An 11,935-nucleotide genomic window follows, 5' to 3' on the forward strand; every position below is an offset into this window, starting at 1 on the left:
GGGTCACAGCGAGTGGCTGGCCTCTTCCTGTTTGCAGGGGTTGGGGAGAAGGGCCACAGGCTTGTTCAGTGTGGCGGCCCCATCACTTGCTCCGTGGTCAGCACCATGCGGATCAACAGTGACCCCACCAAGATGGACGTGGAAACCTGCTCAGATTGTGGGGTGCTCACATCTCCGACCAATGCTCCCTGAGGCTCCAGGGAAGAGCCCCTGCCCTGCCTAGCAAGTGGCAGGAGACGGAGCAGGGGGAGGGGGAGGGGTGCAGCCTGACTCCCGGAGGGTACTTGTAAAGGAACTTCCCATTTATCGCATCAGCTGTGGGGCCCCTCGGTGTTAATGTGTGGGGGGTTACTGAATGACCAAGGCTCCTTGGGGTGCATGCACACTTACCTCCTGTGGCCTTGCGCTTAGCGCTGGCGTTCGGGCCCAGGTTGTTGGCAGGAGACTCCCACTTCCTCTTCAGTGTGGCGGCTTCGCTACAGCTCTCCAGGTACCTGGGGGCAGAGGGGCAGGCGGATGTCAGGCTCGGCTTCATCCAGGGTTCCGGCTGGGGAGTGTGGGCAGTGGGGGCAGGGGTCTCACCTGATGACACTGTCCAGGCAGCTAATCTGCTGGTAGGAGCCAGCCGGCTGGGCCTTGCACGCCAGCTCCTCGGGGAAGGTGGACTTGGGGATGCCAGCAGTGGGGCCATCCTTGTCCGGAGCTGGCTTTGTCAGAGCAGGTGGACGACTCTGAAGCTCTGTAAGAATGACCAGGTTGTTCTTTCATTGAGTGGCCCCTGTGCACACACTTACACAGGCACCAAACCCAGCCCGTGGCCAGCGAGCTGCTTCTCATGCAGACACAAGTGGACAGCCTGCAGCCGCTCCGAGGGCCTCCCGAGGGCAGCCCTGGTGGCAGTGCGGTCAAGCACTGGGCAGCTACCCTCCAAGTCTGCAGCTGCCCCAGGGAGGACGATGAAGCCTTCTGCTCCCCTAAAGGGTTATACTCTTGGAAACTCACAGCATTGCTGTGAGTCAGAACTGGCTGATAGCAGCGAGGCCAAGGACTTCCGAAGCAGCGGACGGTTTTTTAAACAGTATCATTGACATATAATCCACACGCCATACAGTCCAATGGTTGAAACAACTTTTTTAAAGTTGTGCGATTATCACCACAATCGAAGTTAGAACATTTTCTGCATTTGGGTCCTTATGAACCAGCCTTCCCCCGATCTCCCCACCACACCCTGAGAAACCACTTACCCAGTCTCTGTAGATTTACTATCTGGGGTGTTACATGAAAAGACTATAGAAATGCCCCACTGGGGACACTGGACAGTGTAAGACATGAAAAAGTAGTAATAATTTATAAATTATCAAGGGTTCGTGAGGGAGTGTGGGAGGGGAAAAAATGAGGAGCTGATACCAAAGGCTCAAGTAGAAAGAAAATGTTTTGAGAATGATGATGGCAACAAATGTACAACTGTGCTTGATACAATGCATGGTGTATGGATTGTGATGAGCTGTACGAGCCCCCAATAAAATGATTTTTATAAAAATTGATGACGTGCTCTGGAAACTTTCACTGAGCCCACAGTATAAAGTGAAAAAGAAATAAAAGGTATTCCATTTTCAAAACCCCCAAAATGAACAAGAAAAAAAGACATGCCCCACTGCAAAAGCCAACAGAACACAGACAAAGGCCCACTGAAAGGAAAGCAGACAGGAGTAAAGACCAGAACAAATTTAAAACGGGTCAAAAGGGAGACTGACTGATAAGGTGTTCAACTTTAACCCAACGCTATCTGCATTCATCGATTTTTCTACGCAGCCTGTCTGGCAGCAAGGCTACTCACATCCCTGGACAATGGCCAGAGGGGATTCCCTGCAGGTGGACTTTGAGCGTCCACTGTCATTCACAGCCTCTGAAAGCCAAGTGCTCAGGAGTCAAGCTCCCAGGGTCCCTTCTCTGATCTTGAACGTCACTATTTGCAGTCCTTGGGTCACACTAAGCAGACACTGAGGCTACAAATCTTTATGGGAGCAGACAGCGTGCTTCTCCCCAGGAGCAGCTGGTGGGTTTGAACTGCCGACCCTGCGGTTAGCAACCCAGATGCTTAATCCACTGCACCACCAGGCCACCTCCCAAAGAAGCCACTCCATCTTTATAAAGTAATTCCAGTCTACACCTGCTAACCACACAGTTCCTCTGCAGCGTGAGGAGGGCAGGGCCAATGTCACTGCCCTGGCCACCCTCAGTAGGCCGGGGCCAGGGGATGCCCCTGCCCACACCTCAGCAGGCCAGCAGGGCACCGAGGACCAGGTACGGTCACACTATCCACACAGAGGACAGAACATGGAGACTTGTTCTGTTAGGACTGCTGCTGGTTGCCCTGGAGGTGACTCCTCGCCATGGGGGTTACACCGCCCCACCACGTGCTGACAGTATCTGAGCTCCACAGGCTTTCAGGACCACGATCTACCTCTGGGAGGGCTAGAACCGCCAGCCTCCTGGTCAGCAGTGGAATGGTTAGCCCGGGGCGCCAGCCAGGAACCTGCTGCTAAGCGCACGCCAAGCAGACCCTGAGGAGGACTCCTAGCTTGTGAGCAGGTGGGGCCTTACTGCTCAAGGCAGGGGTGTTTGGCTGGCAGACTGCAGTCAGTGAGTGTCCCATGTCGCTCCTGGGTGTGCCACCCAATTGGCCTGGAGGACAGGGCAGGGGAGTGAGCATGTCAGAAACAGACAAGCAGGTGAGCTGTGCCACCCGGTCCCCTCGGCGCTTCCCACGTGGGCACCTCACAGGGCACACCGACGCTCCTCTTACCTGGCACAGGTCTTCTCCTACGGTCTCCAGAGTCCTGAGAGTCCTGACTTTTGGGTTTGGTCTTGTTGCTATTTTTGCCAACGTCCTTGAAGAGAAACAAAGGCAGCCTGTCGTCCCCGACACACCCTCGGTGCAGCGGAGCACGACTGGACGACGAGGTCCTGCACTGCGAGGTGGGGCTCACTGCTGGGCAGAGAAAGGCCAGAGGCCGTTTGATAGGAAACAAAGCAAAGGAAGCAGCACGCCAGGTTGGCAAGGTGAAAGGTCTGCAAATGCTCGTAGAATCCGGACTTTCTGGAGCCACGGAGGTGGGATAAACATCTGAGCCAATTGCTCAGAGATCACCTTTAACCCTAAAACTAAAAACACCCCTGGAGCCGTCCCTCACGCATTCGATGTCATCCAAGCGACCCTACCGCACAGAGAACTGCCCTTTGGTTTCCGAGGCTGTAACTCTACAGGAGCAGACAGCATCATCTTCCTTCTGACGAGTGACGGGGGATTTGAACCGCTGACCTAGCAGTTAGCAGCCTAGTGCATCACATCACGAGGGCGCCCTTACAACAGCTTAGCTGACCTAGTAATGGACGACTCTCCGGAGAACTCTCAGGAGGGGGGTGGGCGGGGTGGGGCAGGAGTGCCAATTCAACAGCAGCCTGAAAGTTTAGGCAGGAGTCTTGGGGGTGGGAGCAGGAGTGTCTGCCAGTGGGGGAGGGGAGTGAGCGGGACCGGGCATGAAGAATGGGGTCCATGTGACGGAGCCCCCACAGCAACAGCTCAATCAGCTGGAAATGGGCCCCCCGACCCTCGGAGCTGGAGCTGTCTTCAGGGCCAGGCTCATGGCAGAGTGCGGGGGTAAGGGGGCCCCCCCGCAGTTATCAGCTGCTCTGAAGGGGCTTCGCAATCTGTCCTGACTGAACAACACACCGGAGCCCATCCCACCTCCTGAACGGACCCTTTCATCATGAAACCAGAAGAGCTGTGGGGGATGCGGAGCCCTGTTGGGGGACAGGCTGGGGTGTCCACGGTAGCTGTGGCCTCCAAAGGGGACCTTGGGATGTGCTTGGCGGGTGGGGGGTGGGCAGGGACGTACCAGCCTCCTCTGCAGGGCGTCCTCGTGGCCATTGCTGTCACTGGAGGATGTCTGGCTCATGAGGTGCTCATGGGACCCGTTGCTGCCCAGGCTGCCGTAACCACTGGAGCCACTGTGGGGCACGGGCTGGGGGGAGAGGGGAGGCGGGCAGGCACTGAGAGCTGGCCAGGGGAGGGCAAGACACTGCCTCCTCCCCCAAGTCACCTGCCCAAGGCCACGGAGCCGCACAGTGCCGGGCGTGGGGCTTGCCCACTGCAGACCGGCTTCCCCTGCAGTGCCAGAACCTCCTGAGACCGCTCAAGGGGGATCGTCAGAGAGGCCCTGCCGGGGCGGAGCACTGTGGACAGTGACACCTGAGAGGCTAACACCCAGGACAGGGGGTCCAGCCTGGCAGTGCTCCCACCCCCCTACACCATGCCGCCCTGGATGTCCAGTGCTGCTGTCTGCATGGGGAGGGCACCTCAACTCAGGGAGCCTGGATGGGGCTGGGCACCCCTCACTGCCCATGCAAGGCTGTGGGGCCGAGACAGGTGCTCCTCATGGGTGGGGTGGGGCACCCCCAGCTGGCAAAGCCGCAGGAGCAGGGGGCAGTCTCCCTCCACAGGGCCAGCACCAGCCACATGGGGGTGGACCAGAGCTGGGAGGACACCAACCTGGAGCGCACACTGGGCTGAGGGAGGATGTGGCGGAGCGGGGCCCAGGGTGGACAGGGTGCCAGTGCCTGGCAGGGAGAGGGGAGTCCCCGGGGTGCAGGCCACACCTGTAGCAGCAGCCGGTAGATCTGCTCGGTCAGTTCTTGGAGGCTGGGGTGGGGGGCCTTCTCCTCCATGCTCGGCTGGGCTGCAAACACGTCTTCATTCAAGGGGCCTCTGGGGGGAGGGTGTCAGAGGCTGTCAAGCTTCCAGGGGCCCCCAGCCACCTACAGTGGTCCCTCCTCAGTCAGTTGGCTTCAGAAGTTGAGTTCCCTCCTCATTGGACACCCCCAGGCTCTCAGTGACCCACTTCCACTTGCTTGTCAACTGGTTCAGCCTCCGGAAGCCACAATGGGCCAGACCCCAAAGGCCTCACATCCTCACTCTGGGCCCCCGGACCCCACCTGGGTTCCTAGCACCCTATCCTGGCCTAGTCCCTGAATAGTGGGTCTAGCTCCAGGCACCCACACCCTTATTCTGAGCACCCTTTCTCCCAGTCCTGGGGCCCTGGGCACTTACCCACACCCCCCCCCAACCCTCACGCCCCCTGCCCTCAGGGTACTCCCACCCTGCCTCTGTGGTACTCACACCCTGACCCTGTGCCGCCCAATGATGAAGGAGACCTTCCGGCTCCAGGGGTTGATGAAGCTGGACCAGCTGGTGTCCAGGGTGATGTACTCGCCGTTCCGGGCACGGAAGCGAATGGGCGAATAGTCGAAAGGCTGCCCACCGGACTGCAGGACTAAGAGGGGACGGTGCTCAGGGCCCAAATCCCATCTGCATGCTGTCCTCTGCATGGTGGCACCAAGGGCACAGCACGCCCCGGGCCCCACAACCAGGAGGGAGGCACAGCCCCAGCCGGGCAGTGGCGTTGGGCCTGGGGAGGGAACGCCCCACCCCGCCCCTCGGACCCTGAAGTACGTGCCATCTGGCTCTGCCCCACGGCCTGTGGAGAGCTGCTCCGGGCCCTGAGGTACATGCCATCTGCCCCACCCACTGGCAGGAGCCGCATGAGGCCAGTGCCCGGGCTCTGAGCAGCCAGCCCATGGCAGTGGCACTGGGGTCAGGAAGCAGTAGCTGAACCCGTGGGTGTGACCTCCAGCTGGCCACCCGCCTTGGAGCTGCCATGGGAGCCTACAGCTGTGTCCCATCCAGGCCCCTGGCCCCAGCACCTACTCTTCCTGTGGATGGCCAGCATCAGCGGGCGGTCACTCGGGTGCAGCTGCAGGAGCACCGGGCTCTCTACCAGGTCCTGCGGCAGGTAGCCCAGGAGGGGGACTGCTCTGTAGGCAAGCGAGGGGGATGGAGGTCAGCCCCAGCTGGGTCCTGACCCCAGACCATGGATTGTCAGACAAACTAGCAACACTCCCCAGACCCGTGCCCTGACCCCCGTCCCGGGATCGTCAGCCACGTAGCTGTATTCCTGGCCTCTGATCAGGGGCCATCAGCTTCAACCCAGTTACCTGACCCCCATCTATACCCCAGGATTCTTTCAGGTGCAGCTTAAGGATCGGGCTGCACCTTCCTAACCCCAAACCACATTGCTGGTGAGTCACTGCCAACACTCAGCAGCACCCTGAGGTGTCCTGGCAGAACTAAAGGAGGCGGATGGCCTGGCCTTTCTTCTGAGGCACCCTGGGGAGGGCTCAAACCTCCAGCCTTTAAATGACCAGAGGGATGCATTAACCATCGCACCACCCGTGAACGCCCACCCACAGTGCCCCAGCATGCCACCACAGGCCCGGCCTCCGCAGAACTGACCCCATGGCAACTCAGCCCCCAGACTTAGCTCTTATCTCCACGGCCGTGGGCCGGAGTAGGACCCTCTGAGCCTCACCACGCCAACTGGGAGGAACGGGCTGGCAGTGGGACTGGACCTCAAGTGAAAGGGGGCATGGGACTGCTCACCTTTCGTCCACGTCCTGGAACAAGCAGTTTGGTGTGTGCGTGGTTGTGAACACCCGCTTCTCAGGAGGGATCCTGGGAGCTGAAAGCACAGGGGGCAGTGTTTCCGGAACCATGTCACTTACAGCTCCCACACAGGGCTGACCGAGCGGCTCACGTCCAGAGCAGCAAGTCAGGAGGAGAGTGAGGCAGAGTGGGCTTTGGACAGCAGTGCTGACGCCAAGCAGAAAGCCCCTGGTGGCCACCAGTGGTCCAGGCACATCTCTGTGAGCCAGCTGCTGCTGTTAACCTGTGGCCTGTTCAAAGTCGCCCGGGCACTAGAGGACCACAGCCTTGAGAGCGAGCAGCTTGCCAGCCCTTCTGCCTCATCCATCTGAGTCTGGGAGCTTCACAGAGGCACATTCAACCATAAGAGGCCCAGGGCCAAGGCTGCAGTGGCAGGTGGGAGCCAACCCACCACCACGCCACCATGGCCTGGGGCCGGCTGTGGCTCCCAACACACGCGTGGCCACGCCATCCAATCCACACACAAGCCCCATAGGACAGGGTAGAACTAACTGGCCCTGTGAGTTTCTGAGACTGTCGCTGTGAGGGAGCAGCTGGTGGTAGCAGCCCAACCCCGGGCCACCAGGGCTGCTGCAGACGCCCCGGAACTGGACTCAGCATGCTGGCAGAGCCACGAGGAAGGCCCAGTCGCCTCTCCGACGGTCATCACGGTGCCAAGACCAAAGCTCGAGGGAGCAGAACAAAGGATCTCTCAGCACATAACCCGAGGAGCCAGGGTGAAAAGTCTGGGGCGGGGGGTGGTGAGTGCCTGGGGCCTCCCTGGCTTCTAGGGTGGCCAGGCGGCTAGCCCGAGTCGTGTAAAGGCAGTTACAGGTGCCCGCTTTCCTTTAACTACCGAATATATGGACACGATGCTTCAAACGCCCACGTCTTCATTCTTGAAGGATATCGAACATTTGGGGGGACTTTTGAAGACACCCTAGAAGAGACTATTGTGGGGAAACAACGTCCCTTCCACCTCTGAGAGGGAAAGGCTCCCCTTTGAAGTCCCAACCACTGGCAACCAAGGAGAGCGGGTCAGAAGTACAGTCACACGGGGAGCAGACAGGGGCCCCTTGGAGTGCGGTAGTGACACCTGGGGCCTGCCTGCAGCAGGTTCTGCAAGCAGGTGACCAGCTTACCACTTAACACCTGGCCAGGTAAGGAGGTGACACAGGCTGGTGTGACCAGCATGACACAAAGTAGCCCGTGACGAGGTATACAAGGCAGCTACCTTCATAGCCGGAGTGGACTTTCTCGGCCAGCAGGACGCAGCAGAGCTGGCTCTCGGGGGCCTGGGGGCTGGGCACTTGGACGAGATACGGCGTCATGCGGAATGGGTGGTAGCGCACGTCATTCTCGTGGGTCTTCCCAACGCTAGAGAAGAGAGAACAGAGTCTGCAAGGCTGGGGGCAGCACACAGCGCGCTGCCCCAGGGGCCGCTCAGCCCTTCCCTGGAGGCCGAAGGCTGGATCCACCATGTGCCCGAGGGTCCACCCCCACCCCTCGCCCACTGTGTGCTGTGCTGCAGCACAGCACCAGGCAGAAAGGGGACTGTCCCTATGGTGGGGCTCCTGGCTTCTCTGCGGACGGGCACTTGGCATCAAGGACTCCCCTGAAAGGCTGACCTACGGACAACACGCTGCATGTGCCTGGGAGTCCACATGCACCATGGGTCCCCCGCTAGAGCACCCTGTGAGTCTAGGTTCTGCCGGCCAGCACTGTTCACATGGGCCAGGTGGTGGTTCTCCGGCTGCCCACCGCTCTGCTCCCGTCCCCAGCGCCTGTGCGCACCTCCTCATGTGGAGAGTTCCAGACGCCAGGACAAGCAGTCGGGGAGCCAGCCTCACTGTGGGAGGCTGCCACCACCCCGCTGCAGCCTCCAGAGCGGCGGGACCAGGGCTTGGACCCACCTCAAACCAGTCAGGCAATTGCACCCTCAGCAAGGGCTGTGTGCATGTCCGCAACAAGCAGATCTGCTGCCAGGGGACTCTGATCCCAGGAGGCAACCATCAAGAGATCAAAAGGACACACTGCATTGGGGAAACGTGCTGCACAAGTTCTCTTTAAAGTGTTAAAAAGAAAGGAGGTCACTCTGAGGAATAAGGGGCGCCAGACCCAAGCCACGATATTTTTCAATCGCCTCTTATGTATGTGCAAGTTGGACACTGGATAAGGAAGATCAAGGACGAACTGGCGTGTGAATGGGGGTGCTGGCCAAGAATACGGAGAGCCGCACGGGCTGCCCCAAGAACAAACAAAGCCGTTTGGAAGTAAAGCCATACGCTCCTCAGAGGCAAGGACGGCAAGATTTGTCTCCCGCACTTGGACATGTTGTCAGGAAACACCAGTCCCTGGAGAAGGATGCCACACTTGGCCAAGCGGAAAACTGCAGAAAACTCACTGCCGTCGAGGCGGGCCGACGCGATGACTCTACAGGGCAGAGTAGAACTGCCTCGCGAGTTTCTGAGACGCGACTGTTTATGGGAGTAGAAAGCCCTAGCTTTCCGCAGAAGGGTTTGGGGGTTTGAACTGCTGACCTACAGGATCACAGCCCAACATATAACTACTGAGCTACGAGGACGCCTTTGGTAAGGCAGAGGGGCAGTGAAAAAGAGGAAGGCTCTGGGACACAGTGGCTGCAACAATGAGCTCAAACGGAGAGCCGCACGGGCTGCCCCAAGAACAAACAAAGCCGTTTGGAAGTAAAGCCATATGCTCCTCAGAGGCAAGGACGGCAAGATTTGTCTCCCGCACTTGGACATGGCGAGCACAATGGCGAGGACGGTGCAGGACCGGGTAGTGTTTCTCCTTTGCCGACTCAGAAACGATTCCACGCCACCCATCAAGACCCATCAACACCCAACCTTCAGTGCTGCCCTGCTCAAAGATGGCGGCCGAGCTCCCTGCTGTGAACGCGTGCGGTGCCACAGTCCTGCCATCACGGCACCTTCCCAAACCCTGCCACTACCCTTCCCGCCTGATGGCCCGAGCGGAGACGGCACTACTGGCAGGCATCCAGCACCACACAGACGCACTCGCAGCCAGAGCGTGGCCACCGACTGTGAGTGGGACAGCGAGGTCGTGACCTCCTGGGGTCAGAGCACCCCGCAAGTCAGGTTGCCACGCGCCACCCTGCTTTACAAGCGTTAACAGCCGGTCCCTTGGGGAGCGGTTTCCCTTCCTGGGGGGCGGGTGATACGGGCATGTCTGGGCCATCTTTTAGCGTAGGAGCCCCGGCGGCCGGGCTTACCTGACGCGACAGAAGAAAGACTTCTCCTCCATGCATTCTCGGGTGAAAGAGTCTAAAATAGAAAGCTGCTGGTCACTCCTTCCGCCCCTCTCACCTGCGGGTCCCCAGCCCACGCGAGGCTCAGGGCAGGGCCCAGGTGAGCACCTCTGGGACCGACACCCCATCACACAGCCGGGCTCAGGGCTGTGAAGTGGACACATGGCTGCCACCCTCACTGGGCAGCCAGTCCACTCCTAGAGCAGCCATGCCCGCTGGCCGGTGCTCTGAACAAACCCAGCCCAGCCCACTGCCCGGGAGTCCATTCTGACCGGTGGCGGCTCTGTAGGACGGGGCAGCACTGACCCACTGGGCTTCCACGGAGCTCGTCGGCAGCGCCCGGGGGGCATGGAGGTTAAGCACCTGGCTGCTCATTGGCAGGTGGAGACTTGAATCACCAGCTGCCCTGTGAGGACCCTCTGCTCTGTCCCACAGTCGCTCACGATGAGCCAGTCTTGGCTTATTGTACACATTGATGGCGAACTCTTGCTCCAGCTGGGGATACCATGATCATCCCTAATACAGAATATGCTTTGAAGACACAGGAAGTATACAGGGGCCCGAGGGGGGCAGTGCCCAAGCCACCCACCTGGATGCTAACAGCAAGGTGGGCAGTTCTAAGCCATTAGCTGCTCCCTGAGAGAGCGGTGAGGCTGTGTGCTCCTGCAGAGATGACAGACCTCGCAGCCCCAGGGCATCCCTGCTCTGTCCTGCAGGCTGCTATGGGTGCTGTCAGCTCACCAGCAGTGCGGCTCTCTGAGGCGACCCACGCATTTCTCAGGGGGAAAACGTGTCTGAAGAGTCTGACCATGGGAGACAGCTGTAGGAGTGAAGTCTGTCCTGAGAAGGTGGGCCTGGAGGCGACTCCGCTGAGGGCGCAGGAGGGTGTCAGCGGGCATCACCCTCCTCCCCACCCGCTCTGGCAGGCAGGCGTGGCCCTGGAATCACTCTTGTCTGGTGACCTCTGTGAAGCCTGGTTGTTCAGTCTGGCAGCAGGTGGCCCCCTGGGGACCTCCGAAGAAATGGGGGCACCACCCCGGTCAGGAACCCCTGGCCTTGTCCCCAGGTCCCCAGCCCCTTGTGGCACAGGGCACTCCTCTTTCCTGAGTCCCCTGACTCTGTCCCCCAGGGGAGGGATGGAGGAAGACCACTGCTGTCCCCCATCCTGTCCTCCCGGCTGGCCTGGGGGCCTTAGGCCGGCAGCAGTCATTGCAAGGCAGGGACATCGCACTGGTGTTGTGTGCAGCGTGGATGGGCTGCACTGTTTCCCCAAGTTGAGCCAGAGGATCGGCCTGCACCTGATCCCTGTCCCGAAAGTAACCCCTGTCCACCAGTCCGAGGCTGTCAGAGGAGGACATTTTGTGCAAAGTTCTTTCCACAGAGATCCCAGTAGCAAAACGGATAAGCAAATGGCTTCCTCCAGCCAGCCTCATGCGTTGGTGCGCAGTGGCGCCGTAGCAGAAAATGCTGTTAGCTTTGGAACACTTGCAGCAGAAACACACATTCCAAAAAGTTGTGGCTGGAAATGGGGGGTGGGGGGGTTGCGCCCTGCTGGCACTGTGGACAAGCGCTCAGTGAGGAAGGTCTGGGGGTTCGAACACGCCAGCCGCGCTGTAAGAGAAGGATAGGGCAACTGCTCCTGCAAAGATCAAAGACCTGAGCAAGCTGCTGCTGCTCCGTCAGAGATGACGTCAGCAACACAGAGGCCTCGGGCCGACCGACGCTGTCCAGGGCCAACAGCCTGCCAGGCGAGGTGGCTGCTCGGGACAGGCCCCAGGGCCCCCAGGGGCCACCTGCTGCCAGACTGAACAACCAGGCTCCACAGAGGTCACCAGACAAGAGTGATTCCAGGGCCACGCCTGCCTGCCAGAGCGGGTGGGGAGGAGGGTGATGCCCGCTGACACCCTCCTGCGCCCTCAGCGGAGTCGCCTCCAGGCCCACCTTCTCAGGACAGACTTCACTCCTACAGCTGTCTCCCATGGTCAGACTCTTCAGACACGTTTTCCCCCTGAGAAATGCGTGGGTCGCCTCAGAGAGCCGCACTGCTGGTGAGCTGACAGCACCCACAGCGGCCTGCAGGACAGAGCAGGGATGCCCTGGGGCTG

At 59.8% G+C, this 11,935-nt stretch overlaps 1 protein-coding gene across 1 annotated transcript in view; it reads right to left on the reverse strand.

Moving 5' to 3' along the window:
• PER2 (period circadian regulator 2) overlaps positions 1-11,935 on the reverse strand; it is a 34,387-nt gene that overhangs the window by 11,060 nt on the left and 11,392 nt on the right. Inside the window, exons 7-17 of the mRNA XM_030886912.2 lie at positions 11,644-11,660; positions 9,795-9,859; positions 7,776-7,918; positions 6,500-6,578; positions 5,768-5,874; positions 5,180-5,333; positions 4,660-4,768; positions 3,900-4,025; positions 2,807-2,891; positions 583-739; positions 391-494 (exon numbers count right to left, since the gene is read on the reverse strand). Coding sequence (XP_030742772.2) covers positions 391-494; positions 583-739; positions 2,807-2,891; positions 3,900-4,025; positions 4,660-4,768; positions 5,180-5,333; positions 5,768-5,874; positions 6,500-6,578; positions 7,776-7,918; positions 9,795-9,859; positions 11,644-11,660 — 1,146 coding nt within the window. The remainder of the gene's footprint in view (positions 1-390; positions 495-582; positions 740-2,806; positions 2,892-3,899; positions 4,026-4,659; positions 4,769-5,179; positions 5,334-5,767; positions 5,875-6,499; positions 6,579-7,775; positions 7,919-9,794; positions 9,860-11,643; positions 11,661-11,935) is intronic.

The sequence above is a fragment of the Echinops telfairi genome, unplaced genomic scaffold, assembly GCF_000313985.2.
Source record: "Echinops telfairi isolate 266 unplaced genomic scaffold, ASM31398v2 ScPeMD7_3;HRSCAF=10, whole genome shotgun sequence".
Classification (NCBI taxonomy): Eukaryota; Metazoa; Chordata; class Mammalia; order Afrosoricida; family Tenrecidae; genus Echinops; species Echinops telfairi.